At 46.7% G+C, this 27,777-nt stretch overlaps 1 protein-coding gene across 1 annotated transcript in view; it reads right to left on the reverse strand.

Moving 5' to 3' along the window:
- Window positions 1–27,777, reverse strand: part of LOC135271956 (WASH complex subunit 2A-like) — a 71,782-nt gene that overhangs the window by 32,801 nt on the left and 11,204 nt on the right. The window contains 7 exon segments of the mRNA XM_064370076.1: window positions 46–153; window positions 4,315–4,376; window positions 5,375–5,468; window positions 8,697–8,743; window positions 8,746–8,869; window positions 10,674–10,736; window positions 17,736–17,812. Coding sequence (XP_064226146.1) covers window positions 46–153; window positions 4,315–4,376; window positions 5,375–5,468; window positions 8,697–8,743; window positions 8,746–8,869; window positions 10,674–10,736; window positions 17,736–17,812 — 575 coding nt within the window.

Genomic DNA, 27,777 nt, shown 5'->3' on the forward strand with positions numbered 1-27,777 from the left:
AGTGCTAAAACCCTGCCAAGTGATAGCAACTACAGTCTTCCTTACAGGTCTAGTATTCTCTTCAATGTCCTCAATATCTTCCTCCTCCTTCTCGGAGTCAGCAAAAAGGTCACAACCATCATCATCCTCATCATCACTCATTTGTGTCATGTGCTAAGAGTATAAAATAATCAGATTAGAACCATTAGATAGTCATCAAGCTGAAGAAGAGATATTGTCACTTAGCCTTTAGGCTCCTCCTGCAAAGAGGTAACAGCTTTTTAAAATAATAATCATAATTATGATGCAGCAAGTTATGAAACAGCAGATAAGCTGGAACAAATAATACACAAGCTTTACTTTGAATCTAAATAAAAATATATTATTTAATAAGACTAACAACAAGAATAAAAAAAGCAAAATATTGAAATATCAAAACTGGCTGTTACTAGAGAAATATTTTTATTTTTGAGGAGTTTCACTCTTGTTGCCTGGGCTGGAGTGCAATGGGGTGATCCTGGCTCACTGCAACCTCCACTTCCTGGGTTCAAGGGACTCTCCTGCCTCAGCCTCCTGAGTAACTGGGATTACACGTACCTGCCATCACAGCTGGCTAATTTTTTTGTATTTTTGGTAGAAACAGGGTTTCACCATGCTGGCCAGGCTGGTCTCGAACTCCTGGTCTCACGTGATCCACCCACCTTGGCTTCCCAAAGTGCTGGGATTACAGGCATGAGCCACCGTGCCTGGCCTAATACCAGAGAAACAGAAACAAAATCAGCATAGTCTTACCTTAGTAAAAATACTGAGTAATAGTTAAAAGAGAAAAGCTGTAACAACTAGAGAGCCATCCAAGGTAGGTCACGCAAAAAAGTGCAGAATAACAAATCCAGCACGATACCACCTCTGCATACACTATAGCATTTCTATGGAAACAGGTGCATTTACAAAAGCAAAGAGAAAGACCTGGAAAGACATGCTCCCAGAGCATGACCCCAGTTACCTCTGAAGAGTGTGCAGAGAAGGAAAGAACTGGAGGGCTCAAACTTAGCCTCATCTGTTAAGTTCTAATTTTTCCAAAGGTATACACTACTACGTATAATTTAAAAAAATTTTTTTTCAATGTTTGAATCAACAAACTGTGCCAGGCATGTTACTAAAAGCACTTTTTTACCTAATTTAATCCTTACAACTTTGAGGTTGGCTGCAGCACACAGAACCAATCTGTTGCATAAGCAGATGTTTTTAATCACTATATTGTACTGTTTTGAAACAGTTTGTGACCAGGCGTGGTGACTCATGCCTGTCATCCCAGCACTTCGGGAGGCCAAGACGAGAGGATCACCTGAGGTTATGAGTTCAAGATTAGCCTGGCCAACATGGTGAAACCCTGTCTCTACTAAAAATACAAAAATTAGCTGGATGTGGTGGCAGGCACCTGTAATCCCAGCTACTAGGGAGGCTGAGACTGAAGAACTGCTTGAACCTGGGAGGTGGAAGTTGCAGTGAGCCGAGATCATGCCACTGCACTCCAGTCTGGGCAACAAGAGTGAAACCCTGTCTCAAAAAAAAGAAAGAAAGAAAGAAAGAAGGAAGGAAAGAAAAGAAAAGAAAGAAAGAAAGAAAAAAGAAAGAAAGAAAGAAAGAAAGAAAGAAAGAAAGAAAGAAAGAAAGAAAGAAAGAAAGAAAGAAAGAAAGAAAGAAAAACTGTTTGTGGCCAGGCATGGTGACTCACACCTGTAATCCCAGCACTTTGGGAGGCTGAGGCAGGCAATCACCTCAGGTCAGGAGTTCAAGATCAGCCTGGCCAACGTGGCGAAACCCCATCTCCACTAAAAATATAAAAACTAGCTGGGCATGGTGGCGCATGCCTATAATCCCAACTACTTGGGAGTCTGAGGCACGAGAATCACTTAAACCCAGAAGGTGGAAGTTGCAGTGAGCCAAGATCGTGCCACTGCACTCCAGCCTGGGGGACAGAGCGAGACTCAGTTTCAAAAAAAAGAAAAACTGTCTGCATTTGCAGATTTTAATAGGAAATTCCATAGAAACAAATATCCTATGAAGAAAGACTGATTATTAAAATTATAAAGACCAACCACATTTATGAATACAACCAGAAAAATATAGTACCAACCAGAAAATGCAAAATCCTTTATTTGATAGTTAAATATTTTTGTGAAAAAAAAATTTCCCAGTTAAGAAATTTAAATGCAAATTTTTAGCAAAAAAAAATTTTAAGTCATCACCCCAGTGATGAGATTGTAGGAAAACCAACATGCATAATCTGTAATTTAGAAGGTCCAGCAGACATTAAGAGTTATGTTAATAATTCTATACCCCTTTATTCTGAAGAAACAGTTCACAGAAGCAAAGGATTTCTATGTATGAAAATATTGGCTGGGTATGGGGCTCACACCTGTGATCTCAGTACTCTGGGAGGCTGAGTGGGTGGATTTCCTGAGTTCAGGAGTTCTAGACTAGCCTAGGAAACATGGGGAGACCCCGTCTCTACTAAAAATACAAAAAATTAGCTGGGCGTGGTGACATACACCTTAGTCCCAGCTACTCAGGGAGGCTGAGGCATAAGAATGGTTTGAATCCTGGAGGCGGAGACTGCAGTTAGCCAAGATCACACCACTGTACTCCAGCCTGGGCAACAGAGTCAGACTCTGTCTCAAAAAAAGAAAAGAAAATATTGAATACATTATTACATCAAAAATAAAACTCTTTCCCTTATACATTTAGAGACTATGACAGTATCATATTTAGTAAGTTTAAAAGCATATAGCAAAGACTATACAAAGCAAACTGCAAAGACTTTTTTAAATAAGGAGGCTGGGCATGGTGATTCATGCCTGTAATCCCAGCACTTTGGGAGGCCGAGGTGGATGGATCATCTGAGATCAGGAGTTCGAGACCAGCCTGGCCAACATGGTAAAACCCCATCTCTAATAAAAACACAAAAAAATTAGCTGGCATGGTGGTGGGCGCCTGTAATTCCAGCTACTCAGGAGGCTGAGGCAGGAAAATTGCTTGAATCCTGGAGGCAGAAGTTGCAGTGAGCTGAGATCGCACCATTGCACTCCAGCCTGGCTGACAAGAGCAAACCTCCATCTCAAAAAATAAAATAAAATAAGGAAACATTTATGAAATGTTAACATAAAAGGGCAGAAAATAAAATATGCATACTATGAAAACAATATGCCCTTAGATATTCAAAAATTAAGATAACTGTACTGAGAGAGTAGGGTCAGAAGTTTTCATCTTGTGAATATTCATTAATGTCACTACTAGCTTGTCTCCAGTTTTAAAACAGGAGAGGGGACACAGGAGAGGGGGACACAGGAGAGGGGGACTCAGGAGAGGGACTCATGCAAAGCAGTTCAGTTTGGGTAACTGAGTCTTCTTTTAGAGGCTCTATTTTCCAATTTGTTTTTTACTTCTTTGTTTTCTAAGAAAAATGAAGATAAACTATAAAGGAAAATTGGGGAAAAATATACAAAGGAAATAGCCTAAATACATGAAATGCCTAAAGGAAAATAAGTTGTATACTGAAAAAATCCTCACTTAGTCATAAATCATTCAAAAGTAATTTTAATATACATACTATGCTTCAATTAAAATGTAAAAACAAAGTCATTTCAACACATGAGCAGGGGAGGGAGAGTGTAGAAAGGGGGACCAATGAGAAGAGAAAAGCACACACACAACACTGTCTCCTTTCGGAAATCCCATACTCAAGGACTCTCCTTCAACATGGCTGTGTCCCTTGCAATAATGAATATCCCATCTAAAGAACAACTGCAGATTCAACTGTGGTCAAGGCCCACAGACTCAAATTCCAGACTAGGAAATGAGATTATGCTCTGTGGATAGGAAGGTGCTAGAAGCAGCAGCAAAACAGAATGTATGTGGTTGCCTTCAGCATATCCTGCTCTACGTTTTATAGTTGACAAAAGTTCTAAATGTATGTATTTTTTTTCTTTAGAATTATTCAAAGACAGAATATACTCAAGACTATATCCCAGGCAGAGATTCCACCAAAACATCTAAGCTGTCCTTCTCAAAAATCTATTGGGTGAAGAAGGAATTTGGTGTCAAGATGGGAGGTAGGATAACAGTGAAACAGATTATAGCAGCTTTCCTGATTATTGTACATAAGGCAAAAAGGAAATCTAACCCTAGGTTAAAAGAACGCAGAATGTGGCTTCTATCACTGTTAAAAGCTTTATGGAAACAGATTACAAATTCACAGTTGTTATTTACTTAGTCTGCTAGGCCCATCTTAAGCTTGCTGCCCACCGTGACCTGGTCGTACCAAACAGCCCTTACCTCTTCTTCTTTCTCTTCCTCACTGTCCACAATATTGCCACGATCACTGCCTACAGAGCCTTCTGTTGAGAAGAGAGATAAGGGTCACCACACCAATATTCACAAGAAAACGTCCTTAGCTCCTTCTCAAAATCACAAACCACCATACAAAAGCAACACAGAGATCTTGATAAAACCATCTATACCCATTTACTGGAATTAAAAGTGTCTTCATTATGGTAAGGAGTTAGATATTTATGTAGTCTTTAAGTATCTCTCCTCAAAAAATTATTCATTACAAAGAAAAAGAAAACTGGCCTGTACTCTTTACAGATGTCAAGGTCATAAAAAGCAAAGAAAGGCTGAGAAACAGCATCAGACTAAAAGATAACTGGAGATTTGACAACTACATGTGGTAACCGGCCCTGGATAGAGTCCTAGACCAGAGAACAAAAGAGAGAGACTGTAAAGGGTGCCACTGGGACAAATGGCAAAATTCAAACACAGCGGATTGGATAATAGATAATGTCCTGGCTTTTGTAATTCTACTATAGTTATACAAGAGATGTCCTTGTTCTTAGAAAACACACACAGAGGATCATCTGAGGTCAGGAGTTTGAGACCAACCTGGCCAACATAGTAAAGCCCTGTCTCTACTAAAAATACAAAAATTAGCCAGGTATGGTGGCGGGTGCCTGTAATCCCAGCTACTCAGGAGGCTAAGGTAGGAGAATTGCTTGAACCTGGGAGGTGGAGGTTGCAGTGAGCCAAGATTGTGCCACTGCACTCCCTGGGTGACAAGAACGAAACTAGCTCAAAGAAAAAAAAAAAGAAAGAAAGAAAACGCACACAGAAACATTTAGAAGTAATGGCATGAATATTATGTCTCCCAAATAGGTTCAAGACAAAATATTATGTATATGTAGAGAATAATAAAACAAATGTGGTGAAAGGTTAACTGGTAAACCCGAGTGCAGGGTATACGTGAATTCTTTAATCTTAAAACTTTAAAGTTTGAAATTATTTTAAAATAAAAAAAGAAATGTTAAAACTAACAAAATTATTTGGTGAAGAAAAGTACCTTCACTGGACAGCTCTCCAAGACCTACATCTTCTTGCTCCATGAACAGCTTTGACCCAATGAGATACGGTAAAGGACGATCAATGTATAGATCCTGTACACCAGGAAAGGAACAAGCCGTCAAACGTTTCAGTTGAAAACAAACTTACACATGCCACCTGACACCCTGGTCCATCTGACTACCCGAAACAAGCTACATAACAAAGGAGGAGAATAAGAAATACAGCAGGACTAAAATTTAAAAATAAAATAAATTCTTTTTTTTTTTTTTTGAGACAGAGTCTCACTCTGTCATCCAGGCTGGAGTGCAGTGGTGCAATCGCAGCTCACTGCAACCTCCCCCTCCCGGTTCAAGCGATTCTTCTGCTTCAGCCTCCCGAGTAGCTGGGACTACAGGAGCCTGCCACCATGCCCGGCTAATTTTTTTCTATTTTTAGTAGAGATGGGATTTCACCATGTTAGCCAGGATGGTTTCCGGACCTTGTGATCTGCCCGCCTCAGCCTCTCAAAGTGCTGGGATCACAGGCATGAGCCACTGTGCCCAGCCAAAAACTTCTTTTTTTCATTGATTTTTTAAAAAGTCAAATCCTAGGTAAAAATGCCAAGGTAAGGCCAGGCGCCATGGCTCATGCCTGTAATCCCAGAAGTTTGGAAGGCCAAGGTGGATGGATGGATCACTTGAAGTCAGGAGTTTGAGAACAGCCTGGCTGACATAGTGAAACACCATCTCTACTAAAAATACAAAAAATTAGCCAGGTGTGGTAGTGTGCCCCTGTAGTCCCAGCTACTTGGGAGACTGAGGCATGAGAATCATTTAAGCCCGGGAAGTGGAGGTTGCAGTGAGCCAAGATCATTCACACCCTAGCCTGAGGAACAATCGTGAAACTCTATGTCAAAAAAAAAAAAAAAAAAGATGGCAAGATAAAGCTGAATCACACAGAATCTCCCTCTCCAAGGGCCGGATTAACAAAATTTAACAGAAATGGCAAAAGCCTACCAAAAGTTTATCAGCGGCAAGCAAACAGGGAAAAGGATGCAACCTCCTAGTATAAGGTCCAGGAGGAGGAGGACCAAGGAAAGAAACTGAACCTTCTGGCGAGCTGTCCTCTAAAAAGCAGTATTAATGAATGAAAATATATATTTTTTAATAAAAAATTGATTAGGCTGGGTGCAGTGGCTCATGCCTGTAATCCCAGCACTTTGGGATACTGGGGTGGGTGGATCACTTGAGGTCAGGAGTTCAAGACCAGCCTGGTCACCATGGTGAAACCCTGTCTCTACTAAAAATACAAAAATCAGCCAGAGTTATGGTGCATGTCTGTAATCCTAGCTACTCAGAAGGCTGAGGCAGAGAATCACTTGAACCCAGGAGACAGAAGCTGCAGTAAGCCGAGATGATGCCACTGCACTCCAGCCTGGGCAACAAGAGCGAAACTCTGTCTCAAAAAATAAAAAATAGAATCAAGAAAGTGCTCCACGCTTGGACAGCCTCCTACCTACACTGGTGGAGGAAAAGCTCCCTGTCCCCTGTAAGGCATTGCCCTTTGACAATAATAACTCTTCCTTGTCAAAGGACCCTGGAGCAGGGGAGAATAATTCTGATGTTTCATACAAGAACAGAAAGATTGGGAGGGTTAATGTAAAGGGTCAACGATGTCACAGCAACCAATGGAGTATAAAGCAAAGACAGCGTGAATTTGGACTAATTCTCACTGACTCAGAGACATTTCCAAATCCTCCTATAAAAGAAAAGTGTACCTTCACAACTTTTCTGCCAGGGGAAAAAAAAAGAGAAAGCACTGTGTGTCTTGAAAGTATCAAGTGTGGGGCCGGGCGCGGTGGCTCACGCCTGTAATCCCAGCACTTTGGGAGGCCGAGGCGGGTGGATCACGAGGTCAAGAGATCGAGACCATCCTGGTCAACATGGTGAAACTCCTGTCTCTACTAAAAATACAAAAATTAGCTGGGCATGGTGGCGCATACCTGTAATCCCAGCTACTCAGGAGGCTGAGGCAGGAGAATTGCCTGAACCCAAGAGGCGGAGGTTGCGGTGAGCCGAGATCGCGCCATTGCACTCCAGCCTGGATAACAAGAGCGAAACTCCATCTCAAAAAAAAAAAAAGAAAGAAAGTATCAAGTGTGGCCCAGACAATACATTTCCCAGAGTCCACAGCTGACTTTTAAAGGCATACAGTGAAAAGCCAAGAAGCAAGTGGGCTGCTCAGTGCCAAACAATCTGCCTCACTTCGGTGTGACACAGCAAAGCGTAAACTGGAAGAGAAATGTGAAGCTAAAGAATGACGAGAAGAGTCTGTGGTTCAGGCCAGACGCAGTGGCTGACATCTGTAACCCCAGCACTTTCGGAGGCTGAGGCGGGCGGACCACCTGAGGTCAGGAATTCAAGATCAGCCTGGCCAACATGGTGAAACACCCCCTGCTGTCTCTATTAAAAATACAAAAATTAACTGGGCGTAGTGGTGGGTGCCTATAATCTCAGCTACTCAAGAGACTGAGGCAAGAGAATCACTTGAATCATGAGGCAGAGACTGCAGTGAGCCGAGATTGCACCACTGCACTCCAGACTGGGTGACACAACGAGACTCCATCTCAAAAAAAAAAAAAAAAGTTTGGTTCTGTGGCATGTTTTAATTCAAAAGGCCCTGTGTGTCACAAGGGCTCTTTCTCAAAATCACTGTAGCAACTTTCTGTGTTCACCACCGAGACTCTGTGTTGCCCCACTTATCTCCCTGAACAATGTGGGAGAAAGGCATAGTCAAGCAACCAACACTCACTAGGCTAGGAGGGAGCCTGGACAGGAATGCTCACAGCAGCTTCATTTATATTTAATAACTGCCCAAACTGGAAACAACCCAAATGCCTTTCAGCTCTTCTGCAGTCTTCCTTAGCCCAAGCTACATAATTTCAGGTTCCCAATACTCTCTATCTCTCTCCAGCCTACCCATCCTTCAAATCCCAATTCAAATATCATCTTTGCCCCAAAGTTCCAGCTGGAAGCCAATTCTCTCTCAGAGCATTTATAATGGTTACTGGTATGAATGTCTTCACTCTCCCACCAGACCTCCGACACACACCTCGAGAGCAGAAGCCATGCCCTGCATCTTTGCACCCCCAACTTGACATGTTGCCTTGCACTCCATCAGTGCTTGGGAAAAGCGAGTCTTTCTAGTGGAGTCAATGTGAGACTGCTAAGTGACATACTCACTTCCTAAACGTTAACTCCATTACTTACTAATCGTGTGCCCAAGTAAAGTAGCCCAAACATAACAGGTGCACACTAAATATTTAAGTTGAATGTCTTTACCTTTGGTTCAAGGATCAGTTCCACTCGCCCATTAGCATCATCTTCTCCGAGTCTGAGTTTCCTGCTTTGATATCAAGTTGCTCAAAGGCACTGTCCAATACTTGTAGGCCATAGTTCACAGCCTCCTGGATTTTAGGAATGAGATCTACTTCTTTCTGCTCCCGAGTCTTCTCCTACAAAACAAATACCATGCAGTATGGGTCTCCAATATACTGATACCGCCCCAAGAGAATATTGTGAATGTTCTCTAAACCCTAGGCTCGAGCTCCAAAAAAATTAATTAAAAATGTTAACAAAGTCAAATTCTGCTGAATGCCTTGACATAGACTTTGGAGTAAGACTGCAAGTTTTGGCCAGGCGTAGTGGCTCACACCTGTAATCCCAGCACTTTGGGAGGCTGAGGCAGGCAGATCACAAGGTCAGGAGTTCAAGACCAGCCTGGCCAACACGGTGAAACCCCGTCTCTATTAAAAATGCAAAACTTAACTGGGCATGGTGGCACGTGCCTGTAATCCCACTGCTCAGGAGGCTGAGGCAGGAGAACTGCTTGAACCAGGACACGGAAGTTCGAGGCTGCAGTGAGCTGAGGTAGCACCACTGCACTCCAGCCTGGGCTACAGAGCAACATTCCATCTCCAAAAAAAAAAAAAAAAAAAAAAAGACTGCAAGTTTTAAATCCCAAGTTTGCCCCTTTCTAGATATGCAATGAACTACTTAAGGTCCCAGAGCTCCAAGGTCAGTCATCATCTACAAAAGCAGAGGTGCGACTATTGTGTGGAGAAGTATCCTAACAATAAATGGCACGCTACTTCCCCACTGCTGGAGGAGTAACAGGTCTATACTCTCAGATTCACCATGACTATCTCACGAGCCTTGGTTAAGGGTCTCTTGGGTAATTTTAGGAGTTAAGACTTGAAAGAAAATACTCAGATGTCTCATTTTTCCATTATAGTTTAAAAAGACAAAAAAATAGTGGACAATTACAATTATTTTATAAATTTGTTCTACATCAAAAGGGGGTTGGCTGGGTGCGGTGGCTCACGCCTGTAATCCTAGCACTTTGGGAGGCCGAGGCAGGCGGATCGTTTGAGGTCAGGTTTGAGATGAGCCTGGCCAACACGGTGAAACCCTGTATCTACTAAAAATACAAAAAAATTAGCTGGGCATGATGACACGGGCCTGTAGTCCCAGCTACTTGCAGGCTGAGGCAGGAGAATCTCTTGCACCTGGGAGGCAGAGGTTGCAATGAACTGAGATTGTGCCACTGCACTCCAGCCTGGGCAACAGAGTGAGACTCCATTTCAAAAAAAAAAAAAAATTTGTTTTTAATATAAACTGTTTAAAAAAAAAAAAAACAGCTGGGAACAGGCAAAGCTATAGCTGGTTTCTAATACCCTTTCCTAGTCTAACAGCTTCATCTGTCACAAGTAATAACTGTGACAAAGCGTCAACCTTTACAGGTGATATATATTTTCTGAATAAACGACAGTGAATTCAAAGCTACTCCCGTAATAAACTTATTCACAGTCCGTTGTGCCTTCCTGAGTGAAAGAAAAAGGAATCTCTGCTGGAGTGCTAAGAAGTCAGTGTGACCTAGAACCTCTTAGCTATGTTTTGGGCTCTGGTGTGAGAAGACCTCAGGAGGAAGTGGGTCGGTGCATCTGTAACACAGGAAGCCACAGCAAAAAAATGACCTCTGTAACCCTCCAAATCTGTAATATTTACTATCTGGCCCTTTACAGAAGTTGTTTGCTGACTTCTACTCTATTCTTATGCCAGAATTCAAGGATCTGATCTCTGTATTAGTTAATACACTACATTTTAGAAACAAAGGAAAGAATCCCCTTTTGGGCTGCTGTCAGGAGCAGTACCTCCCTTTCCCTCCCCCACCCACCATCCCTAGTACCCTCATAATACATCGATTTCCACATTTCTCAAAGTCAGAAACTCAGCTGAAGAGTGATTTCATACAAGTACCTGCTCTGTTTCTTCTGCCTCAGCCTTCAGTACTGGCTCCTCCACTTCTTCATCGTATACACACTAAACATGGAAGAAAACTCAATGTTAAAAGGTGAACACGTCATTGGAAATAAATCACAATACAAGAATTAAATACACAGTAAATAAGGACAAAGATGGAGAAGGAAATGGTTATTCAACAAAGGGCTTGGCTGGGTGCGGAGGCTCACACCAGCACTTTGGGAGGCCAAGGTGGGCAGATTACGAGGTCTGAAGTTCAAGACCAGCCTGGCCAAAATGGTGAAACTCTGTCTCTACTAAAAAATAAAAAAATTAGTGGAGTGTGGTAGCACACACCTGTAATCCCAGCTACGCAGGAGGCTGAGGCAGGAGAACTGCTTGAACCTGGGAGGCAGAGATTGCAGTGAGCCGAGATCACACCACTGCACTCCAGGCTGGGTGACAAAGCAAGACTCCATTGGGGGATGAGGGGGACACAACAAAGGGCTGAGGCCACTATGCCACTACCAGTGGGTGTCCCTGAATAGCCCATTCACCAAAAAACAAAATTGTTTTTAAATACAAATGACTAGGAAACATGATGAAAATTTAACCTCCTTGTAAACCAAGAGTTGCAAAACAGTAAGATATCAGTTTGCACACCTTTTCATTTAACCTAATAATGTTGATGGGCAGTGATACAGTATTCACACCCCAGGCTACAGAAAATGTCAACTGGTGTAATTTATCAACTAAGAAGCAAGAACTTTAGGATTTTGAACAATGAAAATGGTAAAGGCAAAATTTATTTTCATTCAGTTGCTTAAAATGGCTGATACAATTTTATTATCCCATTTGTATGAAAGCAGAGAGAAAAATCTACCACTGACTCGCCAGAAAGGCTGGGCATTTGACTGACCCTGACAGCACGGACAGGCAAAACTCTCTTTTCCAGAACAGACCCACCGCTCTGACAAATCACTGTGACTCTTGTTTTTTTTTTTTTTTTTTTTAAATTATTTTTATGTTTTAAAAACTACTCAAGCACAACATGCTTTTTATAAAAAGTCAACATAGGCCAGGCACAGTGGCTTGTGTCTGTAAGGCCAGCACTCTCGGAGACTGAGGCGAGGGGATCACTTGAGCTCAGGAGTTCAAGATCAACCTGGGCAACATAGTGAGACCTCATCGATACCCCCCCCAAAAAAAAACCCACAAAAATTAGCTAGGTGTAGCAGTGTGCACCTGTAATTCCAGCTACTTGTGGGGTTGAGTCAGGAGGATCACTGGAGCTCAGGAGGTAAAGGCTGCAGTGACCCCTGATCGCACCACTGCATTCCAGCTTGGGTGACAAAGTGAGATCCTATCTCAAAAATAAAATGAAATTAAAAAATTTTTAAGAAGAAATAAATTAAAAGTCAATATAAATGAACTGATGAAAATCTTCTGGCATTAGACAGTGGCCATTATTACAATTTGAGTACACTACAATCCACCAAACTGCATACTTTTTAAAGGAGTGAATTTTATGGTACGTGAATTCTATCTTACTTTTTAAATTTTAAGTCAATACAAAGGCACACATTAAAGAGATGTATTTTAAAATAGTTCTCTCCCTACCCACAACCTGATCCTAGGAATACCCATTTTAAGCTTGGTGTGTTTGCTCTTTGTTTCCTGAGGCTCTTACACAAATATATGCAGACACGTGTACATATTTAGAACTCTATTACCCTTCTTGCTTATTTATTTATTTATTTTGAGACAGAGTCTAGCTCTGCTGCCCAGGCTGAAGCACAGTGGCATGATCTTGGCTCACTGCAACCTCCATTTCTCAGGCTCAAAAAATTCTCTTGCCTCAGCCTCCGGAGTAGTTGGGATTACAGGCATGCACAACCACACCTGGCTAATTTCTTTTTGCTTTTTTTTTTTTTAGTAGAGATGGGGTTTTGCCATGTTGGTGTCATAACCTAGACTGTGTTAGCCTAACTGACTCCATCTTGGCAGTAGGCTCCAGCTTGGCTTCTCCCTCCCGGCCTCGGCCCCCTCAGGCGTCTTACTGGGTCAAGCTGCACGCAAAGCTTTGAACAGTTAAAAGTGGTTCACACTGTTCACAGTACCTGTAACCACTGTAACGATTGTAACCACATCCTGCTTGGCAAGTCTACCTGCTATTGTGAATAGCTTCCTTGGTGATTGATTGTATGGAAAGTTCCCCCTGCAAACCCCCTTCGTGATTGTATGGAAATATCCTTAGCAACCAACAATCCTGGGAACCTCCTGCCCACTGGTTACCAGCTTCCTTATCTAACTTGCTTGTTCTGCTTCTATAAAATTCTGCTTCAGCTAGGCTCCCCCTCCCCTACCTAAATTAAGGTATAAAGGGAAATCAAGCCCCTTCCTCCGGGCTGAGAAAATAAAGGACTCTTAATTTGAAACTCAGAGCGTGGTGTTTCTTGTATAACTCACTTGGATACCACATTGGCCAGGCTGACTTAAGTGATCCACTGGCCTTGGTCTCCCAAAGTGCTGGGATTACAGGTGTGGGCCACTGTGCCCAGCTGAAACTGGTTTTTTAATCTTAATAGCCATTTCCAGATTCTATGCACAAATGTGTAAAATTCCCTGTCACTAGCAGTGTGCTCAAGTGCCCATTACCCAAATCTTTGCCAGTGATTACTGCTGTCCACCCATTTAAAAATATCTGCCAATCTGATCAAACAATGTTGTTTTTCAATGATCACATCCTCTGACCCAAACTTCTACTTATTGAAATTTAGCTCCAACGAAAATTGTCATAAATGCAAACATCAGAATGTCCTTGGTATCAAGATTTCCAGCAGAAAATCACAAACACAAAATTTATAATTCTATGCAATTGCAATCAAAAGCTAATAAAATATTCTGTGGCACAATATAGTAAAATAATCCCACCGGGTGCAGTGGCTCCTGCCTGTAATCCTGGTATTTTGGGAGGCCGAGGTGGTTAGGAGTTTGAGACCAGCCTGGTCAACATGGCAAAACCCATCGCTACTAAAAACGCAAAATTATGGGCCAGGTGTCGTGGCTCAAGCCTGTAATCCCAGCACTTTGGGAGGCCGAAGCGGGTGGATCACGAGGTCAAGAGATCGAGACCATCCTGGTCAACATGATGAAACCCCGTCTCTCCTAAAAACACAAAAAATTAGCTGGGCATAGTGGCGCATGCCTGTAATCACAGCTACTCAGGAGGCTGAGGCAGGAGAATTGCCTGAACCCAGGAGGCGGAGGTTGCGGTGAGCCGAGATCGCGCCATTGCACTCCAGCCTGGGTAACAAGAGCGAAACTCCGTCTCAAAAAAAAACACACACACACACACAATTAGCTGGGCATGGTGGAGGGGCCTGTAATCCCAGCTACTCAGGAGGCAGGAGAATCTCTTAAACTTGGGAGGTGGAGGCTGCAGTGATCTGAAATAGTGTCATTGTACTCCAGCCTGGGCAACAAGAGTGAAACTCCATCTCAACAAAATAAAAAATAAATAAATAAAAGATAACCCTCAAATTCACACAGAAAAGTAAAAAGCTAAAGACTGATAACGTGACAATTCTGAATAGAAAGAGATTATAGGGACTTGCCCTATTAAGACATTAGAAGTCTGCAGTGTTTAAGATTATGATACTGGCAGACAGCGTAAAAACAAAACAAACAGCAGAGGGCAAAAACAGACCCACAGTTCCATGGAAGCCTGACTTTATTTTCAAATAAACACACACAAACATTGATATACAATAGGCAGTGAAGAAAAGAACAACTACACAATAGAGGTTATCTATAAGGGATAAAAATTAAATCCCTCTCTACGTAAAAAAAATTAAAAGTTAGCCAGGCATGGCAGTGAACACCTGTGGTCCCAGCTACTCGGGAGGCTGAGGTGGAGGATGGCTTAAACCCAGGAGTTTGAGGCTGCAGTGAGCTGTGTTTGTACCACTGAACTCCAGCCTGGGCAACAGAGATCCTGTCTCAAAAACAAAAAAAGAATAAAAAGCCAGAGATATCAATGAATCCCCATCCAAAATTAGGGTTAAGGACAAATACGGAGGGTTGGCACCTTTGAAGCAAATGTGGCAAAATATGAAACTACAGATGTTAGGTGCTGCATCTACTTAGCACTTGTGGTTTCTCTCTAAACTTTTCTATACTTATGAAACATTTCATAAATAACATTTAATATTGGAGGATTATTGTATGGTTTAAGAACAAAAAAATGAAGTTCACAAAAGTCTCAAAGATGTGTTAAATAAATTCACATTAACAAAAGTAGGCTGCAAATGTAAATACACACACACACACACACAGTCATCTAGAAAGAAAACGTTAAAGTTGACTGGGCGCGGTGACTCATACCTGTAATCCAGCATTTTGGGAGGCCAAGGCAAGCGGATCATGATGTCAGGAGATCGAGATCATCCTGGCTAACACAGTGAAACCCCATCTCTACTAAATATACAAAAAATTAGCCGGCCATGGTGGCACGCGCCTGTAGTCCCAGGTACTCAGCAGCTGAGGCAGGACAATCACTTGAACCCGGGAGGGAGAGGGTGCAGTGAGCTGAGATAGAACCACGGCACTCCAACCTGGGCGACAGAGTGAGACTCCGTCTCAAAAAAACAACAAAAAAGAAAAGGTTAAAGTTAAAAAAAAAAAAAAAGAACATAAAGTAATATAATGAAACGTTCAACAGTTGGTTAATTTGGCGTAGTTGATTTTTTTTGTAAGTTCAATTCTTGGTTGCGCCCAAGGTGAGTGAGACAAATGGCGGGGAGTGGGGCCCAGACAGGACAAAATGGCGGGCAGGGAGTGGGGCCCAGACAGGACAAAATGGCGGGCAGGGAGTGGGGCCCAGACAGGACAAAATGGCGGGCAGGGAGTGGGGCCCAGACAGGACAAAATGGCGGGCAGGGAGTGGGGCCCAGACAGGACAAAATGGCGGGCAGGGAGTGGGGCCCAGACAGGACAAAATGGCGGGCAGGGAGTGGGGCCCAGACAGGACAAAATGGCGGGCAGGCAGTGGGGCCCAGACAGGACAAAATGGCGGGCAGGGAGTGGGGCCCAGACAGGACAAAATGGCGGGCAGGGAGTGGGGCCCAGACAGGACAAAATGGTGGGCAGGGAGTGGGGCCCAGATAGGACAAAATGGTAGGCAGAAAGACAAAATGGCAGGCAGGGAATGGGGCCTGGATTGGACAAAATGTTATCAGGTAGGTCCTGGAGGGGCTTTTTTTCCCCCCGGACTCCCGGGGGTGGGGTGGGGGGTGGTGTCCGAGATCCCGGCAAGGGAAGGGGGTGTGTCCGAGCTCCCCTCGATGGAGAGGGGAGCATCTGAGCTCCCAGCAAGGGAAGGAGGTGTGTCTAAGCTCCCAGCATGGGAAGGGGGTGTGTCCGAGCTCCCGGCAAGGGGAGGGGGTGTGTCTGAGCTCCCCACGAAGGAGGGGGGAGCATCCGGGGTCTCGGCAACGCAACCAGCCTTACACCAACCTCAGGTGATCTGCCTACCTCGGCCCCCTCAAAGTGCTGGAATCATAGGCATGAGCAACCATGCCCAGCCAATTTTTCTGTACTTCTAGTAGAGATGGGGTTTCACCATGTTGGCCAGGCTGGCCTTGAACTCCTGACCTCAGGTGATCCACCTGATTTGGCCTCCCAAAGGGCTGGGATTACAAGTATGCCCTACCATGCCCTGCCAGAATTTTGCAATTTTAGACTGTGTAAAAACAGAATCCTGGCTGGGCATGGTGGCACACACCGGTAATCCCAGCCCTTTGGGAGGCTAAGACAGGCAGATCACGAGGTCAGGAGACTGAGACCATCCTGGCCAACATGGTGAAACTGTCTCTACTACAAATAAAAAAATTAGCCGGTTGTGGTGGTGTCCAGCTGTGGTCTCAGCTACTCGGAAGGCTTAGGCAGGAGAATCAACTGAACCTGGGAAGCAGAGGTTGCAGTAAGCCAAGATCATGCAACTGCACTCCAGCCTGGTGACAGAGTGAGACTCTGTCTCCAATAAACAAACAAACAAAGAAACAGAAGCCTAGAATTCTAGAATCCAGAATTGAAAGTCATCAGCCAAGCACAGTGGCTGATGCTTGTAGTCCCAGCACTTTGGGAGGCTAAGGCGAGAGGATCACTTGAGCCCAGGAGTTGGAGGCTGCAGTCAGCTATGAGCACACCACTGCACTACAGCCTGGGCAACAGAGCGGTATCTTGTCTCTGAATAAAATAAAGCCATTGGCCAGGTGCAGTAGCTCATGCCTGTAATCCCAGCACTTTGGAAAGCCAAGGTGGGAGGATCACCTGAGGTCTGGGGTTCGAGACCAGCGTAGCCAACATGATGAAACCCCCCGTCTCTACTAAAAACACAAAAATTAGCCTGGTGTGGTGGTGTGAGCCTATAATCTCAGTTGCTTGGGAGGTTAAGGCAGGAGAATTGCTTGAACCTGGGAGGTGGAGGTTGCAGTGAGCTGAGATCACAGCATTGCACTCCAGCCTGGGCCACAGAGTGAGACTCCCTCTCACAAAGAAGCCATGGACTCTCAAAGTTGGAAGAAACTCTCCATATCAGCAAAGGCAGCTGCCTCATTTTACAGATGAGACAGGTGAGGCCAGAGAGAGCCAAGACATGTCTAGTACTATCCACTAGGCAGAGGTGCAGCCTGTGCCCTCCCCACTTTGCCACATCACCCCCTTATAGACCCATCCTGGGCAGAATCAGGAAACACAAGGGGATCCAGGCTTTCCCTCCTGCTCTGTGAGGGGTGCCTGTGGGCCCTGGGCATCTGCCCAGCCCCCTCTGGCAGAAGGGAGCTCCCAGCTCCCAGCCCCTAGAGATGCCTGTTCCTCTCCAGCTAGTAGGACCAGCCTGCTGACAGGGACAAGTACCTGCTTCAAGGGAGGGGTGTGTTATGCTGCTTTACCCACCTCCCCCCACCTCTCCAATGTCAAAGGGGCCAATTAGCAATTAGAGGAGGCTGGGTGGTGGAGGCGCCAGGCTGCACATTGGCAGCTTGAGAGGGCGGGGAGCTGGCATAGGTCCAGCCTCACACAGCTGGTTTCCCCACCCCCTCCAACCCCAAACAGCAGCTTGGTAGGCCCCAGAGATCGCCTGCCAACCTCAGAGGCTGTAAGAGGAGGGGGTTGGGGTGCCGGAGCGTATCTTAATTGGGGCATTCACAGCCTTTAAGCTGGGGTTCCTGTAAATTATACAAACCTGGATTCAAGCCTCTGTTTCATTTACTTACTGTGTGACCTTGAGCAAGTGACTTGACCTCTCTGTCAAAGTGCCAGTTCCCTCTGCTGTCAAAATACAGTGAATAGTGTGTCCTCATCAGGCTAGGTGACTTTAGAGGGGTTATAGCTAAAGTGCTATGATCCCAGTGCAGTGGCTTATGCCTGATATCTCAGCACTTTGGGAGGCCGAGGCAGGAGGATTGCTTGAGACCAGGAGTTCGAGACCAGCTTGGCCAACACGGCAAGATCCCCTCTCTACAAAAAATTCTAAAATTAGCCAGGCATAGTGGCACGCACCCATAGTCCCAGCTACTTGAGAGGCTGAGGTGGGAGGATCACTTCAGCCCAGGATTTGTTGACTGCAGTGAGCTATGATCGTGCCACTGCACTCCAGCCTGGGCGACACAGAGAGACCCTGTCTCCAGAAAAACACACAGCAACAACAAAGCAGTGCTTAGCACAGGGCCTGGACATAGTAAGTGCTCAAGTAACCTAAGTGTTACCTTCTCTGAGCTGAGGTGAGAAAGGGCTTTGTTCGAAGCTGGTCCTGGCCGCCTGCTGGGTAGGGGACCCTCACCAAGAGACTTAGGCGCTTTGAGCCTCAGTTTCCCCATCTGTAAAATGGTGTGGCTCAGAGTCCATGCTCAAACAAAAAAACAACTGAACAGGAGACCCAGGACAAAGATGGCGGAGCTCACGACAACAAGTCCGAGCTGGCAGCTTTCCACAATGACCCAACCAGACAGGGATGATAAGCCTCATTTTTCTTTCTTTCTTTTTTTTTTTTTTAATTGCATTTTAGGTTTTAGGGTACATGTGAAGAAATGCAAGATTGTTGCATAGGTACACACATGGCAGTGTGATTTGCTGCCTTGCTCCCCATCATCTATATCTGGCATTTCTCCTTATGCTATCTCTCCCCAACTCCCCACCCCTCTTTTCTTTTTTTTTTTTTTTTTTGAGACAGAGTCTTGCTCTATCACCCACGCTGGAGTGCAGTGGCACAATCTTGGCTCACTGCAGCCTCTGCCTCCTGGATTCCAGTGATTCTCTTGCCTCGGCCTCCTGACTAGCTGGGACTGCAGGTGCACACCACCACGCCCAGCTAATTTTTATCTTTTTAGTAGAGATGGGGTTTCACCATGTTGCCTAGGCTGGTCTCGAACTCCTGACCTCAAGTGATCCTCTTGCCTCAGCCTCCCAAAGTGCTCGGATTGTAGGCATGAGTCACCATGCCCTGCCGAACCTCATTTTTCAGAAGAGGAAACTGAGGTTCAGAGTAAACACCTGCCCGAAACCACAAAGCCTGGCAGGAGGAGGAACACTTAGGTCCTCCTTTGTGAGCTCTGTCCTTGGAGGGTACAGGAGCCTGATGCCTCCCAGAACACAGATTTCCTGTCTGTAGATGATCCCCTACAGAACAGAAACCCCACCCCAAACTTCCCAGGTGGGCCCTGCCCCGTGTTCCTCCCCCAGCATCTTCCTCCCGCAGTGACTTCCTCCCCCATCACCATCCCCAACCTCCCGCTTACACCATCTTTTCTTCCCCCACCCAGGACTCCTCTTCGTGCTGCTGTGGGTGGAGAGCGTGGGTGTGGCCTCAGTGGTGCTGGGTGCCTGGTTCTGTGGCCACCGCCACTGCCAGCAAAGGGACTCAGGTAACAACCCAGGTAAGGTAGGGTGGGGCAGAGGCGGCGGGAACTGCAGTTGCCTGACAAAGATCCACTGCATCTGCGCTCCTGCTTCGGCTTCCAGGAGGGAGGGAGGAGAGATGAAGGCAGGGAAAGCCTGGCTCCTATGTCCTATACCCATATTTTTCAGAAATAGAGACAAAGCTCTTAGCTTGAGCAACATAGCAAGATCCCATCTCTACAAAAAATTAAAAATTAGGCTGTGCATGGTGGCTCACGCCTGTAGTCTAACACTTTGGGAGTCTGAGATGGGAGGATTACTTGAGCTCAGGAGTTCGAGACCAGCCTGGGTAACATGGCAAAACCATCTCTACTAAAAATGCAAAAACTAACCAGGCGTGGTGGCCTGTGCCTGTAGTCCCAGCTGCTCGGGAGGTTGAGGCAGGAGAATCACTGGAACTGGGGAGGTAGAGATTCAAGTGAGCTGAGACTGCCTCACTGCACTCCAGCCTGGGCGACACAGCGAGGCTCCATCTCAATAACAAAAGTAGCCAGGCTCAGTGACACACGCCTATGGTCCCAGCAACTCAGGAGGCTGAGGTGGGAGGATTGCTTGAACCCAGGAGGTGGAGGCTGCGGTGAGCTATGGTTTCCCCACTGCACTCCAGCCTGGGTAACAGAAAGTATACTCCAGTCTGGGTGACAGAGAAAGACCCTGTCTCAAAAAAAAAAAAAAAAAAACGGGTAAGGTGGCTCACACCCGTAATCCCAACACTTTGGGAGGCCAAGGCAGGCGAATCATGTTAGGAGTTCAAGACCAGCCTGACCAACATGGTGAAACCTCATCTCTACTAAAAATACAAAAAAAAAAAAAAAAAATTAGCTAGGCATGGTGGCACACACCTGTAATCCCAGCTACTCAGGAGCCTGAGGCAGGAGAATTGCTTGAACCCAGCAGGCTTTTTTATTTACTTTATTTATTTTTATTTTTTTATTTAAAAAAATTTTTTTAAGACAGGGTTTCGCTATGTTGGCCAGGCTGGTCTTGAACTCCTAACCTCAGGTGATCCACCCGCCTCAGCCTCCCAAAGTGCTGAGATTACAGGCGTGAGACACCATGCCCACACTTTTTTTTTTTTTTCCAGAGGCAGGGACTCACTCTGTTGCCCAGGCTGGAGTGCAGTGGCACAGTCATGGCTCACTACAGCCTCCAGCTCCTGGGCTTAAGTGATCCTCCTGCCTCAGCTTCCTGAGTAGCTGAGACCACAGGCATGCACCACCACCCTGGGCTGTTTTTGTTTTTGTTTTTGAGACAGGGTCTCACTCTGTTGCCCAGGCTGGAGTACAGTGGCAGGATCTTAGCTCACTGTAATCTCTGCCTCCCTGGTTCAAGCAATTCTCCTGTCTCAACCCCACTGACTGCCTAGGATTACAGGCGCCCACCACTGGGCCCAACTAATTTTTGTATTTTTAGTATAGATGAGGTTTCGCTGTGTTGGCTAGGCTGGTCTCAAACTCCTGACCTCAGGTGATCCACCTGCCTTGGCCTCCCAAAGTGCTGGGATTACAGGCATGAGCCACCACGCCCTGCCTGTATCTTTTTTTTTTTTAAAAATAGAGATGGGGTCTCACCATGTTACCCAGGCTGGTCTTAAACTCCTGGGCTCAAGCAATCCTCCCACCTCAGCCTCCCAAAGTGCTGGGATTACAGGTGTGAGCTATAACGCCCAACAAAAGAAAGACATTCTTGGAGCAAAACAATTGAGGTAGGGACCCTGTCATTTAACTCACCACTCAGGCTTATGCTGCCTGCCCCTCCCCCACAGAGTCACCTGCTCTCTCATTGTGTCTTGCTGTACCCACATGTGTTTATGTAGAGCCTTCCAGAAAGATCGCAAGTGGTGCATTCCCCCCACTCACCCAAGTACACTGTTCGTTCTTAATTTTTCTTTCTTTGTTTCTTTTTTCTTTCTTTCTTTTTCTTTCTTTCTTTCTCTTTCTCTTTCTTTCTTTTCTTTCTCTTTCTTTCTTTTTCTTTCTTTCCTCTCTCTTTCTCTCTCCTTTCTTTCCTTTCTTGCTTGCTTGACAGAGTTTTCTCTTGTTGCCCAGACTGGAGTGCAGTGGCACCATCTCAGCTCTCTGCAACCTCCACCTCCTGGGTTCAAGCCATTCTCCTTCCTCAGACTCTGGAGTAGCTCAGACTACAGGCACACACCACCATGCCCAGCTAAGTTTTGTATTTTTAGTAGAGACAGGGTTTCATCATGTTGGCCAAGCTGGTCTTGAACTCCTGACCTCAAGCGATCCATCAGTCTCAGCTTCCCAAAGTGCTGGGATTACAGACGTGACACATGTCACCTGGCCCGTACACTGCCTTTTAGATAGAAAATGCATTGGGAAAACTGAGGCACGCAGTGGTGGGAAGTGGAGCCCCCAGCAGCCTGCAACACCAGACGTCTGCTGTCTGTCTGGTCGTGGGTGTCACATCTGCCTCTGCAGCAGGAGGTGGAGATTGTGGCAGGAGTCTGTCAACTGGGAGGGGGAGAGGGGCCTGATGGGCCAGGAATGGGGTCTCCGGGCATGGTGCTTGTCCTCCTGGTACAGCTCTGGGGTGAGTACTTGGGCCTCCCTCCCCTCCATACCCCCCTCTTGCTGTCATCCCCAGCTGAGTGCCCCCCAGCTCAGAGCACCCTAAACTTCAGTCTCTCCATTCTGCCAGATAAGGCTCATCTCCCTCCAAGGGAGTCTCTGTAATGAGACTCAGAATGTTACCAGGGGCTGGAGGATTAAGGAGGGATCCTCTGAGGAAGCCCCTGGGAGACAGTCTAAACCTTGCCCTTCATTCCAGCCTGGCCTGGCCTCTCTGCTCTCCATGCTCCGCATTGCCTTCGCTCCCTCCCCTTGCTCCAGCCTGGGGGCCTTCCTTTCTGTCACTATTCTTCTTCTTTAAATCCAGTCTATCACCAGTCATGGCTCTGTCCTTCTAGCCTGCATGGGACAAAATATGAAGAGTCATTGTAACCTCCCCAGTCTTCATTTCTCCAAGCTAAGTTCTCCCCTCTGAGTACAAGGGGTTTCCAGTGCCCTCTTCCCAAACTCCTGGGCAGAAGGCAGCAGTGTGGTTGGAAGTTGGAATGGGGCCCGGATTTGAGAATTATCACTGGAATGCTGATGAAAATGATGGAGGGCTCTCGCATCCCTTGGAGGCAGCCACTTATGTGGTATTTCCTTTAGCCACCAGGGGAGTTGACTTGGGAGGGAGGAGAAGTGGTGGTGGGTGGGAGGAAGAGAAAGGGAAAGAGGAGGAGGGAGAGAAGAGGGAAGAGCAGGAGGAGCTGGGAGGCAGAGGAAGAGGGAGAAATGGAAGTTAATGAGAGGAATGGGGAGACAGCTTCAGCTCTCAGGCTGGAAAGCACAATCAATACATCAAAATGTACCCAGTGTGGGCCAGGTGCAGTGGCTCAAACCTGCAATCCCAGCACTTTGGGAGGCCAAGGTGGGCAGATCACTTGAGGTCAGGAGTTTGAGACCAGCCTGGTCAATATGGTGAAACCCAATCTCTACTAAAAATATAAAAATTAGCTGGGTGTGGTGGCACATGCCTGTAATCCCAGCAACTCAGGAAGCTGAGGCAAGAGAATTGCTTGAACCTGGGAGATGGAGGTTGCAGTGAGCCAAGATGGCACCACTGCACTCCAGCCTGGGCAACAGAGCAAGACTCTGTCTCAAAAGAGAAAAGAAAGGTAACTAGTGTGGTGCAGAGCTCATGGCTGGGAGCCATGCCCCCGGTGATCAGGGCAGGTGTGTTAGTTTGTTCCTGCTGCTACAACAGACTTCCACAGACTAGGTAGCTTATAAACAATAGAAGTTCATACCTCACAGTTCTGGAGGCTGGAAAGTTCAAGATCAGAGTGTCAGCATGATCAAGTTCCAGTGAGGGCTCTTTTCCAATTTGCAGACTGCCAATGTCTAGCTGTGTCCTCACCTGGCAGGAGAGGCAGGCACACTCCCTAGGGCCTCTTCTGTAAGGACACCAGTCCAAATCAGGAAGGCTCTGCCCTCATGACCTAATCATCTCCCAAAGCTTCACCCTAATGCTATCACACTGGGGATCTGGTTTCATCTTATGAATTTTGGGGGACAAACATTCAGACTATAGCAGCAGGCTTCCTGGAAGAGGGGGCTTGAAGGAAGAAGAGGAGTGCAAAGCCAGAACTTGGCTATGGGAGCCCACAGCAAGAAGCATAGGAGCATCTCTGATGGCCCAGCTGGAGAGTCGGGGCAGGCTGGCATGGGAAGGGGCTTCTGCTCCCCTCCTCCCATTCCTCCTTTTCCAGTTGGTCCAGACTGCAGAGGTCACCCCTAGGCTAATGAGGAATCTTCCTGAAGTTTAAAACCAATTAAGCAACAAATGGTTTCTGATTAGTTATTTCTCTTGATGTGAATTTTAATGAACAGCTTCCTCTCCCCACCATACCTCCCAAGCACCCTGGGAACTAGCCAGCTTTGGGTCTGCCTTGAAGAGCCCTCAGAGGTGTCTGGGAATGCTGGGAGAGGAAAGGAAGAGGGACTGGGATGGAGGGAGAGGCAAGCAGCTTTGCACAGCACAGCAAGCCCTGCCAGTCAGCCTGCATTTCCCTTGACATTGCAGGGTGCCACTTGTCCCTGAGGCAGGGGCTGTCTCGAGGGGAATGAGTAGAGGGGATAGGACAGAAAGAAAGCAGGTGGAACAGAGAGATGGTGACAGCGACTAGGGGACAGCCTGAACAGGCTGAAGTAGAACATATAAAAAGTTAGCCCAGGACAAAAGCTGGAAGAGCTGGAGGAAGCCCAAGCTGCAGGGAGGCACAGAGGAGGGAACAAGGCTACAGGGCAAGGCAGAGGGTGCGGTGAGCAGAGCTGAGTTCTGCAGGGGTGTGCTGTGGGGCTCTCAGTGGGTGAGCCCCCGGCTCTGGTACTCATCCTTCCAGCAATGCCGAGATGATGGTTATCGTTGACCTTCCTCTAGGGACTCTTATGACCCTTCCATGAGATGACAGTAGGGAAAGGACACTGGGAGGAGGGTAGTGAGTGTGGGGGAGATGGCAGGGTACTGCCTTCCCCACCCCACAACAGAGTCTCCCAGCACAACCGCTCTCGGACCTTATTCAGTTACACCCCTGTCTCAAACAGGGCAGCAAACGGGGCCGGAGTCCTCAGCTGTGTCTCCACTGTGGACAGGAGGGCCAGCTGCATAGTTGTAGGGTCCAGCTCTCTCCACCTTAAAATGAGCATCCTCCAGGATATTTGGCCAGGACCGTGAAGCCCCTGGGGAGTAGCTGAGGCCCAGAAGGGCTTCTCAGAAGCTTTGTGGTTCCTTGCTGATCAGCCCTGCACTCCTGACCGCTCCTTCCAGCTGAGCAGAAAAGCTTTCTTGAAAGGCGAGTAAAGTCCAGATCTCTGCTGGAGGAAGGAAAGAGGTGAAGGAAGCACCTCGTAGGAACTGCTGACAAGGAAATAAAGGTGGATTTTTCTGCAGGTTCCTCTTCACTGTTTCCCTCCTTACCCCCTCCTCCCCTGTCCCTCTACCTCTCACCTTTTCTTCCCTCCCTAATCCATGTTGACTCTGAGGGACATCTGGCTGAAGGTTTCTGGAATGATCTGACCAGGCCCTGGACTTCCAGGAAAAGCCTCAGTGATTCCCTGAGGGTCAGAGGAAAGGGAACATTTCTGGCTCAGGCATCTGAGTGATGAGAAATTTAGAGTAGCCACCTCTAAACCCAACCTCTTTGGCTTCTGTTTTGGGTACCAGGATCCAGCCTGGCCCAGAAGATTGGCTTCTGACCAGGGCTCTGCAGCCTAGAACTGGGGCCAGCTGCTCCGGGCCTGAGCCTCTCCGACACGTGGACTCATGTCACCATCAGGCACCTGGGCCCCTCTGGTTGGCTTGACTGCCCCAGCTTTCTGGAACATGCTGGCTGTGTCTTCCTCATGGAGCAGTGATGGATGGCAGACTGGATTGGTTAGGTCTCTTGGTGGCAAGGGACAGAACCCAATTATGGGTACAAAAAACAATCTTATTGGTAGATGTGGTCGTACCAGGTTGTCCTTTTTGAGGAGTCAGCCAGAGTCAGTATGGGATACTGGTCAACACATCCCACTAGAAGGGTCGAACAGTCAACATAGGGAAGAGCAGGGCTGCTGCTGGACCCCAGGAACATCTGAACTCAAGACTTTATCTCTTTTTTTTTATTTTTATTTGTTGAGATGGAATCTTGCTCTGTCGCCAGGCTGGAGTGCAGTGGGGCGATCTCAACTCACTGCAATCTCCACCTCCCACTTCAAGCGATTCTCCTGCCTCAGCCTCCTGAGTAGCTGGGACTACTGTGCCCAGCTAATTTTTGTATTTTTAGTAGAGATGGGGTTTCACCATGTTGGCCAGGATGGTCTCGATCTCTTGACCTCATGATCTGCCTGCCTCGGCCTCCCAAAGTGCTGGGATTATAGGCATGAGCCACCACAGCCCACCTTTTTTTTTTTTTTGTCTGAGATGGAGTCTTGCTCTGTTGCCCAGGCTGGAGTGCAGTGATGCGATCTCAGCTCACTGCAACCTCTGCCTCCCAGGTTCCAACAGTTCTCCTGCCTCAGCCTCCCTAGTAGCTAGGATTACAGACGTGCACCACCATGCCTGGCTAATTTTTGTATATTTAGTAGAGACGGAGTTTCACCATTTAGGCCAGGCTGGTATCAAACTCCTGACATCAAGTGACCCACAGGCATGAGCCACCACACCCGGCTGAACTCAAGTCTTGAATGCAGCCTGGAACCTGTCTTCCTCCTTCCATCTACATCTGTCTCTGCTCCTCTCTGACTGTAGATCAGCTTCAGATGCCTCCTGAGCTTCAGCCCTCACAGCCTCAGCTCCTAATGAGAAATGTACTCTATCTCAGTGGCAGTTCAAAAAAATCCCAGGGAGGAAGTCGATGGGCTCAGCTTGGGTAGCGGCCTTGACCCTGGATCAGTTCATGATGAACTGAGGATAGAGTAAAATGGCTCTTTCCACGGGAACCCTGTGGGTAGAAAGGGGGAAGCAGCAGGTTACTAGAAAAAAGGGGCCTCTGTCCAGAATATGAGAGGAGGGCTAGAGAGACAAATCAGGAGGACTCTATTTCATCTCTCACAAAGAGGACTATGGGACTTTTTTTTTTTGCAAGTCCCACTAGAGAAGCTTTGTGAATGTGACTCTCATCAGCTCTGGCTCTCAAGGGGCACACACAGCTGGATGTGTTTCTTTCATCGTCCCCAGCTCCCCGCTGACCAATCCTGACCCAGAGACTGTTCTCACCTGTCAACCTGTCACCCCAGACCAGATGCCGGCCCTGGTGCCCCACACCTGCCATCTTGTCCTGCATTCTCTCTCTCTCTTTTTTTTTTTTTTTTTTTTTTGAGGCAGAGTTTGGCTCTTGTTGCCCAGGCTTGAGTGCAATGGCACAATCTTGGCTCACTGCAATCTCCGCCTCCTGAGTTCAAGCAATTCTCCTGCCTAAACCTCCCGAGTAGCTAGGATTACAGGCACCCGCCACCATACCCAGCTAATTTTTGTATTTTTTAGTAGAGACAAGGTTTCACCATGTTGGCCAGGATAGTCTCAATCTTTTGACCCTGTGATCTGCCCATCTTAGCCTCCCAAAGTGCTGGGATCACAGGCATCAGCCACTGCGCCCAGCCACCATTCTCCTTTTATGCCCCTGGGTGGATGTTAAATGCATTCTTTACCTGGAGCTATGGTCTACTTCCCTCCCCCCATTGTTCAGAGGTCTGTGGTCTGGAGCCACTCAGACCAGCTCCACTCCCAGGTGGAAGGCGGAAGGCTTTGTTCCCCTACTGGGAGATGACCCTGCCTGTCTCTGAAACATTCCTCCTCCCATCAGTCATCCCCAGTCCTCCAAGGGACTCTCTGGGTGGGGCCCCAGGCCCTCCCCTCCCTGCCCTCTGCTGAGCAGCTCAGGGTGCTCATGGGTGTGTCTCTCCCGGCGCTGTAGGCCCTTGCTGTTCTGTTTTCCCTTTGAGCCTGCGCGACTTCTCATGAAACCCTGTTAGTGCCATTTGCCCCTCTTTTTTTTTTTTTTTTTTTTTTTTGAGATGAAGTCTCATTCTGTCACCCAGGCTGGAGTGCAGTGGCATGATCTCGGCTCACTGCAACTTCCGCCTTCCAGGTTTAGGCAAGTCTCCTGCCTCAGCCTCCT

This window comes from Aotus nancymaae, unplaced genomic scaffold, assembly GCF_030222135.1.
Source record: "Aotus nancymaae isolate 86718 unplaced genomic scaffold, 86718_ANA_hifiasm-v0.15.2.pri h1tg000099l, whole genome shotgun sequence".
Classification (NCBI taxonomy): Eukaryota; Metazoa; Chordata; class Mammalia; order Primates; family Aotidae; genus Aotus; species Aotus nancymaae.